The 23,206-nt window shown below is 40.0% G+C and overlaps 1 protein-coding gene and 1 pseudogene across 1 annotated transcript; both read right to left on the minus strand.

The window, feature by feature from the left end:
* Nucleotides 1-3,291: 3,291 nt before the first annotated feature.
* LOC112579510 lies at nucleotides 3,292-5,102 on the minus strand (annotated as a pseudogene).
* A 15,457-nt stretch (nucleotides 5,103-20,559) lies between these two features.
* LOC102415096 (olfactory receptor 56A1) lies at nucleotides 20,560-21,604 on the minus strand. The gene has a single exon (XM_006053103.2). The coding sequence runs from the start codon at nucleotides 21,502-21,504 to the stop codon at nucleotides 20,560-20,562; it is 945 nt and encodes a 314-aa protein (XP_006053165.1). The 5' UTR covers nucleotides 21,505-21,604.
* Between the last annotated feature and the right edge of the window lie 1,602 nt (nucleotides 21,605-23,206).

Raw genomic sequence — 23,206 nt, forward strand, 5'->3', positions numbered from 1 at the left:
ATTGATTTGATATTGTTATTAAATGTCACTGAAAAATAAAGGAAACCAGATTGTAAATTATTATATCATTTTATTTTCTAATCTTTCAACCCCCCCACCCCCACAGGCTTCTGAGCAGGAAGTACAGTATTTTTGTCTCAAATCTACCCTAGCCCTCCCGCTGAGTATTGGAGATCCCAGGAATTTTTCAGAGTTGTCAGTTTCCTTTTAAGAATGAGAAGAGGTTGAGAATCAAATTCACTCCAATATTGCTATTCCTACTTATAGCCACAGGGGGGCACCGTTGACATGTCAACAAGGAAGCATTTCTTTACTCCTTGCAGTAAGGCTATCCTGTTTAGACTCCCGGCTGCACAGTCTTTATGTCCCACAGTCCGCCTTTGAGGTCATATCTTTCATGGTTAACACCCACATGCTCAGAGTACACACCGAACACACTGAACACACTACAGTATCAAATGGCTATGTGCTAAGAGGCTCCCAAACTCCACTTTATGATCTGTGGAAATGTAGTTTTGCTCCCTTAACAATGTTTAGGTCTTTGTTTTGAACATTGATCACCAGCATAGACTCTCTTTCCTCCAGATAATTTAATTCCAGGAAACTTGTTGCTTTCTCTTGCCGCTGAATCTTGATTTAAATCTGCCCTGTTCCTAGAGAGCGGTGTTCAGCGGTTTCAGATCTTTCTCAAAAGACTCTGTGTTCCTCATATAAGTGTGACTAATCTGAGTGGCCTTGACAGATCAACTTTCTCCCCCTCCTCTTGTTCTTTGTACACCCCCTTCTAGTACAACTGGACCGCAATTAGCAAAGTGACTCTTCACAGACCTTCTCAAGTAAACTGAAAAAAAAAAATCTATATCCCTCCATTTTATTTTTTTTCCTCTCAGTTTTATTGAGATATAATTGACATATAGCACTGTATAAGTTGAAGGCACACAGCAATGACTTGACTTACATATACTGTGAAATGATTACTACAAAATTTTAGTTAACATCCAACATCTCATATAGATAGCCAAAAAAATGAAAAACAATTTTTCTTTGCGATGAGAACTTTTAGGATTCGTTTTCTGAGCAGCTTTCAAATACAACACAGAGCAGTATTAACTATAGTCGTCACGTTGTACGTTGCACCTCCAATACTTATTTATAACTGGAAGTTTGGACATTGATACCCCACCAATTTAAAACTCCTTTAGTTTATGCCACTTCATTCTATCCACTCAAGACAGCACTCAAAGATTTCAACTAAGTACCTTTGCGATGCTATGATTACTTTACAGCTGAGTTGTGTCTGCCTTTCAAGATCAGGCTCTTTGAGTTACCCTGTTCCTCCATTCTCTTTATCTACACGTAGATTCACCCCAAAGCCTGTCTTGGTACCACTGTGTCTTGTTCACTGAACCACTTGCACTGGGCTTGACAGTTCTGAGAAACTATGGTCCTCTTAACCTTAATCATCTACAAAAGACTCTTATGAAAATTAAATATTATCATGCATAAAAACTGGAATATTGCAAGCATTCAAAATATTTGAGCTTTTAATTTCATTAATATTACTATAATTATCATATTAGGCAAGAGGTGTTGAAGTTGGCCCTTCTGTCTTCTGAGAAACAGTAGGAGATGATGGTGGAAAATATTATTTGGGCAGCCATGAGATAGAAGTCCTATCAAAGAATTCCTTTTTAAAAAATGACAAATACTGAATCACATCTGTGGCTCTGACTTGAGAAAATGAGAGCCAGGTCTGGGGGTATGAAGAGCACTATCTTGCAGAGATGTCATTTTTCCTTTTAGACTATTATTAAGTGTGGCTTTCTTTGGAAGAATCTGCCCCTGGAGCCCTTATCAGCATTGACTTGCAGTTATTTTTATCCCCATAGGGTAGAGCAGTGGATCTCCATTCCCGTTACCAGCTTAATATCAAATTCTTTCATGACTTTGAAAGCTACCCCTACAGCATCACGTCACATCTCTTCACCTGTCTGCCCTGTAGGACTTGACTCTGTCTCCAGCCCACCGGGTGGTATCCTATACTGCAGGAACTGTATAATTGTCCTTCACATGGTCCTAAGTTTTCAGACTCAAACATTTGGAGCTGTGCCAGTAATTACCTCTTGTCACTCAGAGCTACACCCTCCCATCCAAACATCTTGTGATGCTGGGGCTTAGACTCAAGGACTCTGGGTCAGCTGGATCCCTCTCAGTTTTTACCTACAGAGAGCAACACACAAAGACTGGACGGTGGAGGCGGTGGGGGGTGAGGTGGGATACTTGTCCCTTCCCCTTTCATCAGTATCCCTCAGCAATGACTCTTCATTCTGGCATTGAAACTGGTTTTAGCTTCCAGGATTGGTTGGTTGGTTGCTTTGGATTTTGTTTGGGTTAGAGTTTCAGAATTCCCAGAATCAAGTCAGCCTCTCTAAACTCCCTCAGAGATACCAGCATCAGGATAGAGTCCTTGCTCAGAGGTCTCTGTCCCAGCTCTAAGGGCACCTCCGCAGAGCCCTTGTGACACCAGTAACCAGTCAGAGGCTGCTCCCCTCCTCAGAGCTGTGAAACCCAGTTCAGCAAGCCCACCGCCAACCTGCTAGCTCCTAATGACCCAACAATTCCCAAGTATAAGGTTCTTCCCTCAGGTACTATCCCTGTGTTACTCCAGCATCCTCTCCCTCTTTTTTCCTTTTTTTTTTTTTTTTAATTTTCATGTGTCCAATACTTCTTTAATCAAGTGCTTACTTTAAATTCTCTAAAAGTAATCTGTGAGATTTATTTTCTCCTGAATGGATCCACTTTTATCCACAAATGTGACACTTCGCTCTGTCTTTTCACCTTCAACTAGAGCTATTGAGATTAATCAACAAATAAGACCTGCCTTTCAATTCACTGCATGTGCCACTTAAACCCATGGGGACGTGGCCAACTTACTGTCCTGATTCCCTAATTTCTTACTCCGTTGGTATCCACTCTCCCCCCACCTCAAACTGTTTCCTCATTCTCTAGACTCCCTGAGGGCAGTGAGGCTGTTGAGGATATAGTAAGAGGTTGCTGCTGCTGCTAAGTCGCTTCAGTCGTGTCCGACTCTGTGCGACCCCATAAGTGGCAGCCCACCAGGCTCCCCCGTCCCAGGGATTCTCCAGGCAAGAACACTGGAGTGGGTTGCCATTTCCTTCTCCAATGCATGAAAGTGAAAAGTGAAAGTGAAGTCGCTCAGTCGTGCCCGACTCTTAGCGACCCCATGGACTGCAGCCCACCAGGCTCCTCCATCCACGGGATTTTCCAGGCAAAAGTACTGGAGTGGGGTGCCATTGCCTTCTCCAAGTAAGAGGTTAGCACTGATTTATTATTTTTATGAGTGCTCTTTTCCTGTGGTCCTGCAGGTTCTTTGTCACGGGGCTCTGTCTTCTCTGAGAACTCGTCCCTCTCAAAATAGGAGATACAGGCAGGAAATACCCATGGACATCCAGAAGGACAAAACACAGGCAAAGGAAAGTAGGGTGGGACATTTCTGTAGAAAGACGCCAGGCTCTAGAGCCTGGATTTTAATCTCTGCTCTGTCATATATCTGCCATATATATATCTCCAGTAGTTTTTTCTCTTAAAATCATGTTTTTTCTACTATGTAAAATGGAAGTAGTAGTAGCTACATGAATGTTGTGAAGATTATATTTTTTCACTGTAACTGCCCAGGACCAAAGCAGTTGCCCAAGAAAAATGAGTTTCTTCTTCCTGCCTACCCTCTCCTGAACCAGGCAAGAACAAAGGAAGAAACCAGGGTCAGGCTTTTCTCTAGCTCATTTCTGGGGAAAATCACTGAGAAGGAAGGGCAGATAGAATTCTAAATCTGTTTTACAAATTCACATCCCTCTCTGCAGCAGTTTCTGAATTCCTTGCTTGATCTCTTTAGTCCAAACCCCATATACAATAGGGTTCAAAGCAGGGGGTATGAGGTGATGAAGGATATTGAGCAGGATCAGGATGTCCATAGGGACCCTCTTTCTGGCCACATTTGTCAACACAACCAGAAGGATGGTGCTGAAAAAGAGAATGAGGATGAAGTGAGAGCCACACGTGCTCAGAGCTTTGACTGCAGCTCCCTCGGTCTTGAACTTGAACACTTAAGATGTTCAAGGAGCTCTTAAGATGAAGATGTAGAAGATGAAAATGAGGATGAAACCTGAGCCTAGTAAGGTCCAACCAGCCACAAACTTGTAGATTGTGTTCAGGGTGAAATTGTCACAGGAAATCCTGGACACAGACAGGTTGGCACAAATGCAGTTCTCAGTGACATTTTCCCCACAATAATAAAGCCTGGAAGCAAGAACGGGAATGGGTAGGGTGAGAAGGGCATTTACAACAATGAAGGTACTAGCTTGGCCACAACATGGTTAGTGAAGATGGATGGGTACCTCAGTGGGTGTCAGATGGCCACATAGCGGTCATAGGCCATGACCAAAAATGCACAGGACTCCATGGGGAGGAAGCTGTTCATGATGAACATCTGGAGGAAGCAGGCTGAGAAGCTGATGGACCTGAGGTCAAACCAGAAGATGGCCAGGACTCTGGGGATGACAGTGAGGCAGAGAGCCATGTCCAGCAGGGAGAGGAGGCTGAGCAAACAGTACATGGGTTCATGCAGAGAGACCCCCAGCGGGATGGTGATCAGGAGGGTGGCACTGGCCCCCAGGACCAGAAGAAAGAGGAGACTGAGGGGCAGGGACAGCCAGTGCTGCCAGCTCTGGTAGTTAGGGAAGCAGATGAGGAGGAATTCAGAGACTGAAGGAGTGAAGTAGTTGCTGAGTGAGGTCATCCAGTGAATCCTGAGCTGAAAAGTCTTGTCTTGACTATTTGCTTGGTCAGATAAAAAAGGTAATTTTGTTTAATTGATTTCAAAAGTATAGCTCTCACTATGTAGGTTGCTAATGATATACAGAAGAAGGAAAATTCCAGGCAATATCCTAAAGATAGAGTGGTGGGACTTGACAATTAACATTGCTGCCGCTAAGTCACTTCAGTCACATCCGACTCCATGCGACCCCATAGACGGCAGCCACCAGGCTCCTCTGTCCCTGGGATTCTCCAGGCAAGAATACTGGAGTGGGTTGCCATTTCCTTCTCCAGATAATTAATGCTACAGTCTATGAAAGAGAAAAAAAGAATCAGTATAAACACTAAGATTTGAAAAGAGAATGATAGGTAGTAACCTCACAACATTAAAAATGTGCAACAAATTTAGTCAGTGAGGTACCAGTTTAAGAAAAGCAAAATGATAATAGGATAAAGGAGAAGTTTCTTTCTCCATGAAAATTTTAAGGAGCATAGGATCAACTTGTCAGCTAAGCAAAAGTCTAATAATATGAGAATATGAATGGTCATTAGATTTTATTGAAAAGGTGTCATCAGTGACCTGGATATGGGTAATTCATTGGACTGGTGGCAATAGAAACCAGAATGAAAGGAGCTGAAGATTCAGTAAGTGAGAAAGTATAGCTAGAGAAGGCTGACTACATAGCTAAAAGGCTCATTCAAGCTTGCAGTTAAGGGAAAAGGCTAGACAAGAATGAAACATATTGTTCAGTTCAGTTCAGTTCAGTAGCTCAGTCGTGTCCGACTCTTTGCAACCCCATGAATCGCAGCACGCCAGGCCTCCCTGTCCACTACCAACTCCAGGAGTTCACTCAGACTCACGTCCATTGAGTCAGTGATGCCATCCAGCCATCTCATCCTCTGTCGTCCCCTTCTCCTCCTGCCCCCAATCCCTCCCAGAATCAGAGTCTTTTCCAGTGAGTCAACTCTTCACATGAGTGGCCAAAGTAGTGGAGTTTCAGCTTTAGCATCATTCCTTCCAAAGAAATCCCAGGGCTGATCTCCTTCAGAATGGACTGGTTGGATCTCCTTGCAGTCCAAGGGACTCTCAAGAGTCTTCTCCAACACCACAGTTCAAAAGCATCAATTCTTCAATGCTCAGCCTTCACAGTCCAACTCTCACATCCATACATGACCACAGGAAAAACCATAGCCTTGACTAGATGGACCTTTGTTGGCAAAGTAATGTCTCTGCTTTTCAATATGCTATGTAGGTTGGTCATAACTTTCCTTCCAAGAAGTAAGCGTCTTTTAATTTCATGGCTGCGGTCACCATCTGCAGTGATTTTGGAGTCCAAAAAAATAAAGTCTGACACTGTTTCCACTGTTTCCCCATCTAATTCCCATGAAGTGATGGGACCAGATGCCATGATCTTCGTTTTCTGAATGTTGAGCTTTAAGCCAACTTTTTCACTCTCCACTTTCATTTTCATCAAGAGGCTTTTTAGTTCCTCTTCACTTTCTGCCATAAGGGTGGTGTCATCTGCATATCTGAGGTTATTGATATTTCTCCCAGCAATCTTGATTCCAGCTTGTGCTTCTTCCAGCCCAGCGTTTCTCATGATGTACTCTGCATATAAGTTAAATAAGCAAGGTGACACTATACAGCCTTGATGTACTCCTTTTCCTATTTGGAACCAGTCTGTTGTTCCATGTCCAGTTCTAACTGTTGCTTCCTGATCTGCATACAGATTTCTCAAGAGACAGGTCAGGTGGTCTGGTATTCCCATCTCTTTCAGAATTTTCCACAGTTTATTGTGATCCACACAGTCAAAGGCTTTGGCATAGTCAATAAAGCAGAAATGGATGTTTTTCTGGAACTCTCTTGCTTTTTCCGTGATCCAGCAGATGTTGGCAATTTGATCTCTGGTTCCTCTGCCTTTTCTAAAACCAGCTTGAACATCAGGAAGTTCACGGTTCACGTATTGCTAAAGCCTGGCTTGGAGAATTTTGAGCATTACTTTACTAGCATGTGAGATGAATGCAATTGTGCGGTAGTTTGAGCATTCTTTGGCATTGTCTTTCTTTGGGATTGGAATGAAAACTGACCTTTTCCAGTTCTGTAGCATGCCTATTTGGGGAAAGATTACAAATTCAGATGGAAAGTAAGATAATTGAAGTAGTTGTTTATTAAGAAAGCAACTTTTTTTACTATTATCATTTCTTTGTAATTTTTTACAATTGATTTTGTACCTCTCTGTCTCCCTCCACCCTACTCTGAAATATCTGAGGACTGACAACATGCACTTTTCACTGATACACATCAACAGTCTCTAATGCCCCATAGATTCTTAACAAAAGCCTATTGCAAAATACTGGACCTTAGTGTTTTACACAGATGGAAAATTTCAAGGAAGGAGAGTGAAAGTGGAGAATTAGCCAGGGTTTCAGTGCTGAAGGAACTTGGAGGAGGGGAAAGGAGAAGCTCTGATCAATAGTACAAATGGTGGCTATACTTAAAATGGATAACCAGCAAGGACCTACTCAACAGCACAGGGAACTTTGCTCTGTATTATGTAGCAACCTAAATGGGGAAAGAATTTGAAAAAGGATGCATGTATAATTTGAATTGGCTCAGTGTTAAAGAACCTGCCTGCAACACCAGAGACATGGGCTCGATCCCTGGGTCAGGAAGATCCCCTGGAAAAGGGAATGGCAACCCACTCCAGTTTTCTTGCCTGGAAATCCCATGGACAGAGGAGTCTGGTGGTTTACTGTCCATGAGGTCGCAAAAGAGTCAGACATGACTGAGCACAGCACACACACATAATTTGAATCCCTTTGCCCAAATCTATCACATTGGTAATCAACTATACTACAGCATAAGATAAAAAATAAATTAAAATTTTTTAAAGAAAAATGTTTTAAAAAAATACTACAAATGGTAGTCACTGAGGGTTTTTATGGTGGACATTAGGGGATGGACAGAGCATGCCACACAATGCATGTTAGAACCTGGAGGCTCATTCATGCCACTGTCTGCAGGTGCTGCTCAAGAGCCTGTCCCTTGGTGAATGGTAAAACCCTAGGCTAGCTCTCTGACTTAATAAATATTTTGCCCTTGCCCTAAAACAAACTCAGAATCACTCTATTGTTCCTGCTATGTTAGTATAAATTTTCTTGAATTTCCTTCAGCTTAAAATATTACCAACTTATCCATACAAAATCTCATCTCTCTGCACCCAGCTTTCCTGTTCTTCTTGACCTTCCTCCTCCTCATCTTCTGTTTTCTCACCCCTGTAGAGTGCCCTTCTTTGCACTTTGTCGTTTTCTAGCATTGTTTGACATAATATTTTTACCTGTTCATGCACCTCCTCAAAGGCTACTTGCTGATCAATTCTCCTGTTTATCTGCTTCCATTCATCACTTGTTCACCATTTACTTGTGAAAGGGTTATTGCCCAAAACTCATCAAGTCCAAGGTACTTGCCTTCAGCCACCCAGTGTTATCACTTGGACTCTAAGCTTATTAAAGTCCAATTCAATTTCTTCACTGTTTAACATTGGATAGCAGGTAGGAGGAGAGAAAATCTGGAATGGGAAAGAAGGAAAAAGAAGCAAATTTCTAGATGTTCTTAGAAGCGTAAGTATTGGTACACGGAATAAAAAATAATTTACTTACTCTAAAGCTGGATCAACAATATTCACTGGTATATATCAAGCATCTCATATATACCAGGCGTTCGTCTGAGAATATCGTATCTATTCATTTATTTCATAGAAGCACAATGTCAAAAACAAAATTGAGAGTCTTTCTCAACTCTGTTTCAATTAGCCCTCTGGAGTATCTTATCCAATTCAGGGCACTATGTATTGGAAAATTCTTTGTCAGACTGAGATAAAGTCATAGGAAGTTAAAACATAATAAAAAGCATTGACCCCCTTTGTGGGGTCAAGTAATTGTTACAAAATATAGATGTGTGAAGAGTGAAAAAGTTGGCTTAAAGCTCAACATTCAGAAAACTAAGATCATGACATTTGGTCCCATTACTTCATGGCAAATAGATGCGGAAACAGTGAGAGACTTTACTCTGGGGGGCTCCAAAATCACTGCAGATGGTGATTGCAGCCATGAAATTATAAGACGCTTATTCCTTGGAAGGAAAGTTATGACCAACCTAGACAGCATATTCAAAAGCAGAGACATTACTTTGCCAACAAAGGTCCTTCTAGTCAAGGCTATGGTTTTTCCTGTGGTCATGTATGGATGTGAGAGTTGGACTATAAAGAAAGCTGAGTGCCAAAGAATTGATGCTTTTGAACTGTGGTGTTGGAGAAGACTCTTGAGAGTCCCTTGGACTGCAAGGAGAGCCAACCAGTCCATCCTAAAGGAGATCAGTCCTGGGTGTTCATTGGAAGGACTGGTGCTGAAGCTGAAACTCCAATACTTTGGCCACCTGATGCGGAGAGCTGACTCATTTGAAAAGACCCTGATGCTGGGAAAGATTGAAGGCTGGAGGAGAAGGGGACGACAGAGGATAAGATGGTTGGATGGCATCACGGACTCAATGGACATGAGTTTGGGTGGGCTCCAGGAGTTGGTGCTGGACAGGAAGGCCTGGCATGCTGCAGCTCTTGGGGTCACAAAGAGTCAGATATGACTGAACGACTGAACTGAACTGAACTGATAGATGTATGATCTGCAAAGGACATCAGTGATTACTTGAAAATATTTGAATGGTTATCTTCGGCAAAAGGGTAAAACTAGAACCATTGGAGAAAAATCACAGAGAAACTGAGTTAGGTTAAATGTGAAAGATAGAGTTCTGTCAGTCTAAAGAAAGTTACCTATGGGGACAGAGTTTGGGGAAAACTTCATCAGTTTTGTTTTTTTTTCCCCTGAGTCCATGTGCCAGATGTCCAGTGACATACTAATTCAGCATTTGTACACCTTTTATCCCACTGTAGGATTTATAGACTTCCTTTCTTTTCTGGTCAAGCAAGATGAAGGCCAATTCTCTACTTTCACTAAGTCTCCTAACCAAGAAATGAAATGGGGTCCTCTTCTAGGAAGGCAGAGAAAAGAAAGAAAACTAATTGGCTCCTTATGGATCTGCTTAGGGTTTCTAGATGCTAATGCATCCAAAGTTATCATACCTCTCACCTTGTCATTGCCTTTTTCTTCCTATTTATTGGAGGCTATTAGAAAAGGATCCTTGACTGCCTTGTCATTCTTCCTATCTAGATCCAATAGAGCCTGGCTATCTGCCCTTGGAAGGAAAGTTATGACCAACCTAGATAGCATATTTAAGAGCAGAGACATTACTTTGCCAACAAAGGTTCGTCTAGTCAAGGCTATGGTTTTTCCTGTGGTCATGTATGGATGTGAGAGTTGGACTGTGAAGAAGGCTGAGCGCCGAAGAATTGATGCTTTTGAACTGTGGTATTGGAGAAGACTCTTGAGAGTCCCTTGGACTGCAAGGAGATTCAACCAGTCCATTCTGAAGGAGATCAGCCCTGGGATTTCTTTGGAAGGAATGATGCTAAAGCTGAAACTCCAGTACTTTGGCTACCTCATGCGAAGAGCTGACTCATTGGAAAAGACTCTGATGCTGGGAGGGATTGGAGGCAGGAAGAGAAGGGGACGACAGAGGATGAGATGGCTGGATGGCATCACTGACTCGATGGACATGAGTCTGAGTGAACTCCAGGAGTTGGTGATGGACAGGGAGGCCTGGCGTGCTGCAATTCATGGGGTCGCAAAGAGTCGGACACGACTGAGCGACTGATCTGATCTGATCTGATCTGCCCTTAGCCCTGGAATTTACAGAAGATGTAGAGGGATGAGTCTTTTATGATGTATCAGCTGTAGTAAAACCATGTTGGGAATTTGCTAAATAAATCTTGAGGGTTTTATGAGCTCCTATTCCTCTCCTACCCTTTTTCTTAGACCCAGATGGGAAAAGATAACTTGGGAAGCAGAGACTTGATGGGTAAGAAGCTGAGTCCTTTGGGAACTGTGTCATATGATGCTCCTGCAGGTAGGGAGTTAAGATGTGAAAAATGGGCTGGTTTGAAACTAAGGTAAAAAATTGCCCAGAAGCCAGGGATCTGGTGCATAAGCCCTGACACACAAACCTGGTTGAAATGGAGAAAAAGAGACTACAGAGTCTTTATTACAATAAGTCCAGTGTTTTGAGTGCTTTCTGAGTGACCCAAACTACTTAAGTTCTTTATATAATTTTTCTCATTGAATGATCTCTCTTAGATACGGATGAGCAACTCTTTGGAGTAGAAACTATTATCCCTACTGTGTGTAGGGGGTAGATAGAGAGATGGAAATGTGCCCAAAGGTACACAGTTAGGCTACATTTATAGCTACATCCGTCTGACTTCAGTGTCTATGTTCTAAATGACCCTTTCCCATTGTCACCACTAATCTGATGAATGTGACTGTAAGTATTGAAATCCTAAACAAAATCCTAGCACATCAAGTTCAGAAAACTGTTAAGATTTATTTAACTAATAAATATATTTATCCCCTAAAGAATGCAGAGAAATAAAAGGAAATCTGACAATCTAGTTTAAGACATCAAGGTTGTGAATTAAATAAAGGAATAAAATCATTCAAATCACAAGCAGATTTGAATCACAGCTCTGTCATTTGCTGTTTGCATGACCCAGCCATTAAACAAGCACTAACTACATCCTGTGATCCACAAACTGTATTGGACACTGAATATTGGATTGGCCAAACAGCGTGTTTGGGTTCTTCCGTAATAGCATATGGAAACCCAAACGAACTTTTTGGCCAACCCATACAATGGTAAATAAGCAAATGTGGTCCTTGCCTTCACCAAGAATGCATTCTAATTATATGGTTGCTAAAAGAAAATGGCATCTCTAAATGTATTTATTTGAATAATTTCTAAGACACATTGTTTAGCAAAGAAGCAAGAGGCAAAAACAGCAGGTAGAATGCTATACAAAATAATTTTGCAATGCTACACCAAGAATATAATATAAATAAGTGTGTATATATATACACACACTTTATTATATGTTCTTAGATGAAATCAAATTACCTCTGAAAGGATACACAACAAACCTGTAAGAGTAGTTCTTTCTGAGAAAGACAAATTTGTCAAACTTGGCAGATGGGTAAAATGGTATGTTAGAGATTACTGGTTATTTACCTAATACCTCCATTCTTCCTTAGTAACAAAAAACATTATTTTATTTGGGTACCCACATATACTACCAAAATACTACACCTCTCAGGTTTCAAATGTTAGTAGATGTAATTTGGCAAAGTTTCCAAGAAAACTCTCTAAAGTGAACTAATTTAGCTGAGGAATGAAGGTCATTTGCCCTCTCTCCTTCCACATAGAACAGGCACAGGATTGATGCCTGAATTTCTAGTAAGCACCTTAAACTATCAGTAACATTAAGGATGAACATTAGATTCTAAGCATGGTAAAGCAGAAATAGAGAAACCAGTGAAGCTCTGGTTTCAGTCCTAGATGTCCATTTCTGAGACTCTTCTACATGGAAGAAAAAGTATTTTCTATTTTGTTTAGGCCATAATTATTTAGGTTTTCTAACATATGCAGTCAGAAATAAAACTGATATGGAAAATTAATTATTTTTACTGAATGCCTTTAACTTTTAAAACTTTGAACTATGTGTATATATTTTCCATTTTTTAATTAAATATGCTTTGAATTTTATTCTTTTGATCATACAATTAAAATGTAGAAAGCTTTGGTAATTTTACAAAAGAAAATATACAGAATCCTGTCAAAAGCCATCATAGAACATTACTGTGGGAGCATTACTTTAGATAAGTTGTTGAATCAAAATGGTCTTAAGGAAGAGAGGTATGAATGGGAAGAAAAACAAGAGTAGAAGCAGAGAAGCCAGTCAGAAGACTGTTACTTAACCAGACAAGATGGTGGCCTGGACCAGACTGGTGGCAGAGGAAATGAATTTGAGTGGACAAATTTTGGAAGAATAGTCAAGTAAATATACTGATGAATTAGAAAATGAGGCATTCAGTGTAGAAATCAAATATAATTCTAGGATTCTCTTTGATAACCTAGTAGACATGGACCCATTTACTATAATGATATCACGTAGTGAGATTTCTGGGTATTGTTGAGCTTACATTTGAAGTTCATAATGATAAATTTAATGTGAAATCAACAAGTTTACTTAGGGGATTTTTTTCTAGAAAGCTTCAATCTTCCACAAAAGAAATAGATATTTAGATTTAGTCAGTGTTTGGGTTATTTCAAGCAACTACAATGGAGGAAAAGAACAAAGGAGGTCAGATTATTTCCAAGAGCATAATTGCATGATGGGCCATAGATGCTCAGCTTGAGAAGTCAACAAAAAAGAAAAATAATAAAATGAAGGCGATTTTTTTCAGTGGCTTGGTAGTCTTGATGTTCAACAATTGTGACTGCGTTAAGGATAGTTAAAAATTTGAACCTGCAGTTAGAAGGTGATAGTCAGAAAGTAGGATGTTTCAAATCTAAGTTTTAGAGATGAATCAGCCACAAAAATGAGATAAAGAAAAAACTGGTAGTTTAAACAAGAAAGACTAAGTTTTGAGTACAGGCTGAACTAAGTATTCAAGCATTTCCAGTTTTCCCAGCTAAGGTATGCCCACTGTATGAAAATCACATTCTGATGAAAAATAAATGTATGTAAGTGAAGTAATTAATAATAAGAGGGATACATATAGTATACACACAGTATAATTTCTTAAACTAAGGATAAATTTGAGAAAAGTTTTGGAGAAGTTTAGACTTCAGATAAAGAATATATTCAATAGAGAAATAATCTGATATACAGACTTTAGCCTGTAGCCTCTCACTGATTTTAGACAAATAATTTAGTTAGGCAATACATAATTCATTTCATTTCTTTGTTGTCTCATCTGATGCATCTGCAGACACCATCACCTAGGAGCCACCTTGCATTAGAAAAAGAGTAGAAATTTATGCCAGTGCCCTTTATAAATTTGTCTGGGATTGGTGTAATTGTAGTAGTCTGCTACTTGTATGGAGCTTCCTGATGCTTTATGTTGCACTGGAGGATTGAGTGCATGGATAATAGATAATAATGAGGAGAGCTGATAACAACTCAGGGCAAGCAGGGAAGGAGCTGTTTCTGCCGGGAACTCAGCACAGCTCTACTCTTGTGCTGCGAGGTGTGCACCTGGAACGCAATACGGCTGTGCATAGAGGGCGCCGGAACCGAATGATGGCCAAACTAAGATTTTAAAAGGGGTACTGTAGTCCAGCCCTAAACAGTGAAAGAGCTGCTTTGTAGTTCCCAGCCTTCTCTTCATTTTTACTGGTTCCCATGAGTTCCTAACTGATGACCTTTAAATAGGTCCCTGAATTCACTGACTTTTCACATTTGTTTTCTACTTATAAACACTCAGGTGTTTTTCCCACCAATCCAACATTAATCGTTCAAATTCTCACTCTGAACAATATAGTCCAATCAATAACTTTTCATTTTTCCTATATTACAAAATAATACATTGACATTCTAGCATTCAAATTATGATATTTTACATCATTTAAAGTCATCCAGTAAAATCTTAGAACCCATTAGAAATAACTGGTATAAACAATCAGTTGTGTGCTTTTCATCTATTTTTATGTGTATGTTAAGATCTTATATATAAATATTCTTATATATAAGATACCTTATACATAAAACATAAAATACCTTATATATAAAATGTAAAATATCTTATACATAAAATATAAAATATCTTATATATAAAATATGATCTTATACATATAGACTATATATATATACACACACACACACACACACATATATATATATATATATTCTTGCCACCTCTATAATGAATACACAGAATAGAGCAGGAATACACAGAAGAACTATACAAAAAAGATCTTCATGACCCAGATAACCACAATGGTGTGATCACTCACCTGGAGCCAGACATCCTGGAATGCGAAGTCAAGAGGCCCTTAGGAAGCATTACTACGAACAAAGCTAATGGAGGTGATGGAATTCCAGCTGAGCTATTTCAAATCCTAAAAGATTCTGCTGTGAAAGTGCTGCACTCAATATGCCAGCAAATATGGAAAACTCAGCAGTGGCCACAGGACTAGAAAAGTCAGTTTCAAAGAAATGCGATGCCAAAGAATGCTCAAACTACCTCACAATTGCACTCATCTCACACACCAGCAAAGTAATGCTCAAAATTCTCCAAGCCAGGCTTCAACAGTACGTGAACTGAGAGCTTCCAATATTCAAACTGGATTTAGAAAAGGCAGAAGAACCAGAGATCAAATTGCCAACATCCACTGGATCATAGAAAAAGCAAGGGAATTCCAGAAAAACATTTACTTCTTTATTGACTATGCCAAAGCCTTTGACTGTGTGGATCACAACAAACTGTGGAAAATTCTTCAAGAGATGGGAATACCAGACCACCTTAACTGCCTCCTGAGAAATCTGTATGCAGGTCAAGAAACAACAGTTAAAACTGGACATGCAACAGACTGGTTCCAAATCAGGAAAGGAGTACATCAAGGCTATTTATTGTCACCCTGCTTATTTAACTTACATGAAGAGTACATCATGTGAAATGCTGGGCTGGATGAAGCACAAGCTGGAATCAAGATTGCCAGGAGAAATATCAATAACCTTAGATACACAGATGACACCACCCTTATGACAGAAAGCAAAGAGGAACAGAGGAGTCTCTTAATGAAAGTGAAAGGAGAGTGAAAAAGCTGGCATAAAACTCAACATTCAAAAAACAAAGATCATGGCATCCAGTCCCATCACTTCATGGCAAATAGATATGGAAACACTCAGAAACTTTATTTTCTTGGGTTCCAAAATCACCACAGATGGTGACTGCAGCCATGAAATTTTTATAAAAGATGCTTACTCCTTGGGAAAAAATCTATGACCAACCTAGACAGCATATTGAAAAGCAGAGACATTACTTTGCCTACAGAGGTCCATCTAGTCAAAGCTATGGTTTTTCTAGTAGTCATGTATGGATGTGAGATTCAGAGTATAAATAAAGCTGAGCACTGAAGAACTGATGTTTTTGAACTGTGGTGTTGAATAAGACTCTTGCGTGTCCCTTGAATAGCAAGGAGATCAAACCTAAAGGTCAATCCCAAAGGAAATCAATACTGAATATTCATTGGAAGGACTGATGGTAAAGGTGAAACTCCAATACTTTGGCCACCTAATCCAAAGAACTGACCTTTTGGAAAAGACCCTGATGCTGGGAAAGATTGAAGGCTGGAGGAGAAGGGGATGACAGAGGATGAGATGGTTGGATGGCATCACCAACTCAATGGACATGAGTTTGAGCAAGCTCCAGGAGTTGGTGATGGACAGGGAAGCCTGATGTGCTGCAATCCATGGAGTCACAAAGGGTCGGACACAACTGAGCAACTGAACTGAACTGAACTGAAGATCTTATATATGTATATATGATATTATCTTATATATGTATATATGATATTATCATATATATACATTTATATCATATCATTTATATCCCATGCTTTTACACTAGCTAGGCAAAACCATTTTATAAATCATGAGTTTGTAGTATGCTTTATTATCTAATCTAAGGTGCAACTTGAATCTTTTTTAATTGGAGGATAATTGCTTTACAATGTTGTGTTAGTCTCTGCTGTACAGCAAAATAAGTCAGCTATATGTATACATATTTCCCCTCCCTCTTGAGCCTCCCTAAAACCCCCACCATCCCACCCCCTAGGTCACAGAGCCCCAAACTGAACTCCCTGTTCTATACAGCAGCTTCCCATTAACTAGCTATTTTACACATGGTAGTATATTTATGTCAATGATACTCTCAATTCATCCCACCCTCTCTTTATCCTCCCACTGTGTCCACAGACTTATTCTTTATGTCTGCGTCTCTATTTCTGCCCTGCAAAATAGGTTCCATTGTTCTAAACAAATTTCACATATATGTGTTAACATGAATGCTGTTAAAATCTCTCTTCCATTTAGTGAGACTTTCACCTTCCATATACATTTAAGAAAAACTGTAACAAACATTCCTCTGAAAATCTTGATGGAGTGTTTCTTGAAATGTCATTGAATTTATCAATTAATATGGAGAGAACTGACATCTTTAAAATGTTCATATGTTATTTTCCACATAAATTGTTTTCTCTACTTTTAAGGTGTAAAAGTAAAGTGGAAGTTTCACTTAAATAGCTTAGCATAATTTTTAAATTATGTCCTTAAAGGTCTTGTGTATTTTTTATGATGCCAATTTCTACATATTAATAAATTCCTCTTGTGGTAAGTGTCATGTTTATTTCTAATATTTTTGGATAATTTTTGCTGATATAAAGAAAACTATTGAAGGACTTCTCTGGTGGTCCAGTGGTAAAGAATCCTTCTTCCAATGTAGGGACGGGTTTGATCCCCTGTCATAGAACTAAGCTCACATGCCTGGATCAACTAAGCCCATGCACCACAACTAGAGAAGCCCGTGCTCAGCAATGAAGACCCAGTGCAGCCAAATTTTTTTTTAAAAAAGGAAAAAAGAAAACTACTAATTTTTTCAAGTTTATCTTATCTTTGAACATCTTACTGAATATATAACTAATTCTAAAAATTGTTCATTGTTTTAAATTATTATACCATATAAAAATATAAAAATCACGTTAATTTAATCATTTTTATTCTGATCCTTAAAATCCCTTTTACTTCCCTGATGTATTTTGTGGGTTAAGACTTCGTCTTTTACATTGAACTGTAACCATGATAAGGGCATTCAGCTGTGTTCCTTTTGGGACATTGCCCTTGATAAAAGGGGCTGCCTCCTCCAATGTTATGCTCCCTCCCTGGGGCAACCCCCATCCAATGAATAGTTGATGAGAGAAGAAAAATGCCTGGCACACACACCTCAGTTTAGAAAACTCTGAAGGTGAAGGTGAAAGTTGCTCAGTCGTGCCTGACTTTTTGTGACCCCATGGACTGTAGCCCTCCAGGCTCCTCTGTCCATGGAATTCTCCAGGCAGAATACTAGAGAGGATTGCCATTCCCTTCTCCAGGGCATCTTCCTGACCCAGGGATTGAACCTATGTCTCCTGTATTGCAGGCAGATTCTTTACCATCTGAGCCATCAGGAAAGACCCAGAAAACTCTGAAAGGCCATCCCACCCTCCCTTTGGAGTGGTTATGTGAGTTCTTGCTTTTGTTTTCTCAGATATTTTTGAATAGTTTCCACAGAAGAATTCATTGATCAGTACTCTGTTGAATACTTTATGGGAGCCCCTCTGCAGATTTTTGGAGTTCTCCTTCTAGGCAGTTCTCTTTTCTCCAGTACTCTGCCCTGTGAATTCTTAGCTGCCTTAGGATCCCCTGACCCCCATGTCCTCAACACAGGAAGCCGGTCAGGCTACATTTAAGTTCACCCTCCCTTTGACATAGTCTGGAATTCCTCCTCAGAATGCTCAACACTCTTTCTCCAGTACAAGGGACTTAGCTCATTTACTTCCTATCCTCCATTGCCTAATGTCCAATGCCTTCAGAACCATTGTTTCATATATTTTTGTCCAATTTTGCTGTTGTTTCAAGTGAGAGGATAAATCTTGACTTTGTTTGCTCCATATTTACAAGCTAAAGTCCCTCATAACTATGTATAATCATACTGAACAAGCAGATGAAAGCACCATCCTACTTCTGATACCTCCCTGGGTTCAGGGTTGGATTTATGACTGCATAAGCCCTCTACCCTCCCCACAGCCAGAGGAGACACGTTTTACATCTGAAGACGTAGTATCTTAAGGGGACTCTGCACCACAATAAAAGGGGGTATACTTCTGGGGGAACCTGAAGTTATAGTGATTTAGGAGCTCTAAAATATAGCCAGGAAAATTTGAAGAAAATAGATTTTAGGACTGGAGGAAAGGCAGTGGCATTGAAAAAATGTGAAATCAAGTGAGATGTGACTAATTCAGGACCTTCAAGTTTAAGGATGGCACTTAGATTCATTTTTAAGTGGAAAATCTATGAAAATTTTCTTCCTGGTGTATATGGACAATAGTATGTGTACTCAGAACTAATATGAGTGTCTCAGGAAAAAGCATGTAACTATAAATCTTTTATTCATGGAGTCAAAGGGCTAAGTACAGACAACTGCACAACCAGGCCTCCAAGTCAACCGTGTTTGACTCTCGGGAACCAGTCTCTGTCTTCACTCATAAGAAGATAACTTTAGGCCAATATTCCTTGAACAACCAAGGTTAGAGATAATAAAATCCACAGAAGTGTCAACATGAAATACAGTCATTTTTCTCTCCTTCTCACATACCCAATTGTTAATCAAGTTCTGTTCATTCTTTAAAGAAATTCCTCTGAAATACTTTCTAACCATGTTTCCATGCTTTTTGCAAAGAAATCAAGCAATGTTCCACCCACCCCCTAACCAGTTCTCCAGCTTTCACCATTTTTTTTAATACTCTAACACCATAGAGTATACTTTTTCATCTAGTATTTGTAGTTTACTAGTCAAGAGACAATTCAAAAATAAAGATAGTATTAGTTGAAAGCAATATACTAGTACTATCTACATTTCAAAGGCCTTTAATAATTTTGGGATCTATTCACTGGAACCAGTGTTTGAGGACCTCTTAATAGAGCGGCCCTTGCTTTCATTCTATGGAATTTTGCAAATAAGAATTCTATCTGACCTTTAGGAAAGCCTATAGGATAAGCCCAAACCCTAAGGTCCCTACTACCAATGTAAATAATGACATCTCTGCCTACCAACTACAATAATATATTATGTTTTCTCACGCATTTTCACTAGATTGTGACATCCAGAAATTTAACCATATGCCATACTTATACTCTCCTCTTGAGTACAGCTCCAGACCAGATGGCACATGGTTTTAAGTAAACAGAAGGTCCCCATAAACCACCACACTCAGTTTACCCATTTCCCACATTACTGGTCTTCTCTTTCCCCACATTACTGGTCTTCTCATTCCCCACTTCTACCTCCACTTGGGTCCTCAGTATCCAGCCTTTCCATAAAGAGTTTCCATAAAGCATATGAGGATTCTGTTGGACATAAGCAGTACCATTATGAATATTATACTTTTGTAACAGAAGCTGGAACAGTCATGATGAGATAGAGATGGTGATCTCTCTGAGCTCTGTGCCTCTGCTTAGCTCTTCCTGATTCTCAAGGGAGAGGATCTAGAGAGAATATACTTATTAGCTGCAGGTTCACAAAAACGTCCCAGAGATCATGGCCTGAAGAGCAGAACTAGAGCTTCAGCTGTACCCGAGGAAAGAATGCTGTGTCATGGAAGGCTCTGGAGTCAGAGACCTGCACTTGTATTGATGCTTTACCACTCACCAGATGTGACCTTTGTCAATATTTTTCCATAAATTATTGTTTTCTAATACATAAAGTGGAATAGTAATCCCTGTCCTGCAGTATTGTTATGAAGATGAGATTATTTAAAAATATAATATTTAGATACAAAGTTAGGTACCTAAGAATATTAGTTTTACCCACTCTATGCAAATGAATTTTGATACCAGAAGGACAGAAACTGGGTAGGAAATGTTCACTATCAAGCATTATTTTGCTTTCTGGAATCACAAATCCTGAAATAGAAACAGAGGAAATAGTAATAGGTGTTTCCACAGAAGGCCTTCTTCTATGTGTTTAAAACCCCCTCTGCAACAACTTCTGAAACCCCTGCTTTAACTCTTTGGTTTGAAACCCATATACAATAGGGTTCAAGGCAGGGGGTATGAGGTGATGAAGGATATTGAGCAGGATCAGGATGTCCATGGGGACCCTCTTTCTGGCCACATTTGTCAAGACCACAACCAGAAGGATGGTGCTGAAGAAGAGAATGAGGATGAAGTGGGAGCCACACGTGCTCAGAGCCTTGACAGCAGCCCCCTCGGTCTTGAGCTTGAACACAGCTCTTAAGATGAAGATATAGGAAATGAAGATGAGGATGAAATCTGAGCCTAGTAAAGTCCAACCAGCCACAGACTGATAGATTCTGTTCACAGTGATATTGTCACAGGAGAGTCTGGACACAGACAGGTTGGCACAGATGCAGTTCTCAATGACATTTTTCCCACAATAGCGGAGCCAGGCAGAGAGAATAGGAACAGGTGAAAGCAGCAAAGCATTCCGAGCTATGATGAAAGCACTAGCCTTGGCCACAAATTGGTCAGTGATGATGGATGGGTATCGTAGTGGGTGGCAGATGGCCACATAGCGGTCATAGGCCATGACCATGAATGTGCAGGACTCCATGGGGAGGAAACTGTTCATGATGAACATCTGGAGGAAGCAGGCAGAGAAGCTGATGGACCTGAGGTCAAACCAGAAGATGGCCAGGACCTTGGGGATGACGGTGAGGCAGAGCACCATGTCCAGCAGGGAGAGGAGGCTGAGCAGGTAGTACATGGGCTCGTGCAGAGAGGCCTCCAGCCGGATGGTGATCAGGAGGGTGGTGTTGGCCCCCATGGCCAGGAGGAAGAGGAAGCTGAAGAGTAAGGCCAGCCAGTGCTGCCAACTCTGGTAGTTAGGGAAGCAGATGAGGAGGAATTTGGAGGCTGGAGCAGAGGAGTAGTTGCTGGGTGATGTCATGAGGTAAATCCTAAACTGAGGAGATTTTACTTGGGTTTATGTATGGTAAGGCACAGGAATTAGGTCAATAAAAAACAAAACTCTCGAAATATTCTCTAGCACTTACTCATCCAGAAAACTGATGAGATACAGAAGAACAATCCCAAATAAAGGCAAAGTTTTCTAAAGCTACATATTAATGGTGGGAGAGCCTGGCAAATTATTGCTAAAGTTAAATGGAAAAGCAATAAGACAAATAAGCCACAAGATTTAAAAGAAAATAAGAAGAATCACTGCATTAAAGCATACTGTAAACTATAAAAAATTTTCCAGGGGACAGTGACCAAAGCAAATTGGCTAATTATGGATCCCATAGGCCAGAAATGCTCACTAGTTTACAGATTAATCTATAATTTATAAAGATGTCAGAAAATCACATTTAACTATAGGTCTTTTCGGTGAGTATTGCTGACATAATTTATTAGATAGTAGTTTAAAAAATTAGTTTTTCCTCACTTTTTAGTCACACACCAAAGTAAATTGGAGATGGAAAAATTTATACTTTCAATTCTATGATCATGAGTACTCAGCCACTTCAGTATTGTCTGACTCTTTGCAACCCTATGGACTGTAGCCCACCAGTCTCCTCAGTCTAAGGGATTCTCCAGGCAAGAATACTGGAGTCAGTTGCCATTCCCTTCTCCAGGGGATCTGCCTGACCCAGGGATCAAACCCATGTCTCATGTCTCCTGCACTGGCAGGCAGGTTCTTTATCATTAGCACCATCTGGGAAGCATCCCCCAGTCTGTAACATACCCTTTACAAATCTTAGTCTCTGATTCATCCACTTCTCTGTCCTCATTCCTTCCTTACATCACAGAGAACTATTTTAATTAAGTTCATCCTTCTGCTACCTGGATTTCACTGAGAAGAGTGTACTTAGTGTAAAGGGTAATAAAGGAGGGGAAAAGAAGGAATAAGCACAGAGAAAAAAAGGATCAGATGCCTGGATGTACTGCCAGGTAGAAGTATAGAAACAAATTTAAGTTGATGTTTTTTTATGTTCAGGTGATAAGAATGATTAAAAACTAACTCTCTACTTGAAGAAGCAACACTAATTAGAGGGAAAATGATAATTATTCTCTGCTTTGCTCTGGTTCAACCATGTTTAGAACACCATGTGCAGTTCAGTGCACCTTGATTTAAGGGACATTTTTGAAACTTTAACACCTAGAAGAAGATTTCCGGGATAAATGGGACTTGAGAACTCATAATGAGGGGCAATTTAGGAAAGTGAAGATATTTTGTGTGATGTAAACATGCCATTGACTTTTAAGAGGAAGAGAAAAACTAAGACCACTAAGGAGAAAAATTACAGAGAAATCTATTTCTGTTGAATGTGAATCCTGTATAATAATTAGAGGAGACTTTTTTGTTAACACTACTCTGCTGGAACATGTTGGGTGAAAGCAATAATCAAATCTCCTCACCAGCTTCCTCACTGAACTCATGGGCTCGGTGCCCAATGTCATACTAAACTCCAAACAATCTCCCATCCTTTCTTTTTCTAAAGTCCCTTAGACTGTTTTCTGAGCAAGCCAAATGGATTTTTAGTCACATACTTGAATGAAATTCCCAGCCATAGGATCCCTTGTATTTAATGATATGGGATTGCTGAGACTATACAAGATCATTCTCTTCCAAAAGGAACCTAGAATTTCTG

The sequence above is a fragment of the Bubalus bubalis genome, chromosome 16, assembly GCF_019923935.1.
Source record: "Bubalus bubalis isolate 160015118507 breed Murrah chromosome 16, NDDB_SH_1, whole genome shotgun sequence".
Taxonomy (NCBI): Eukaryota; Metazoa; Chordata; class Mammalia; order Artiodactyla; family Bovidae; genus Bubalus; species Bubalus bubalis.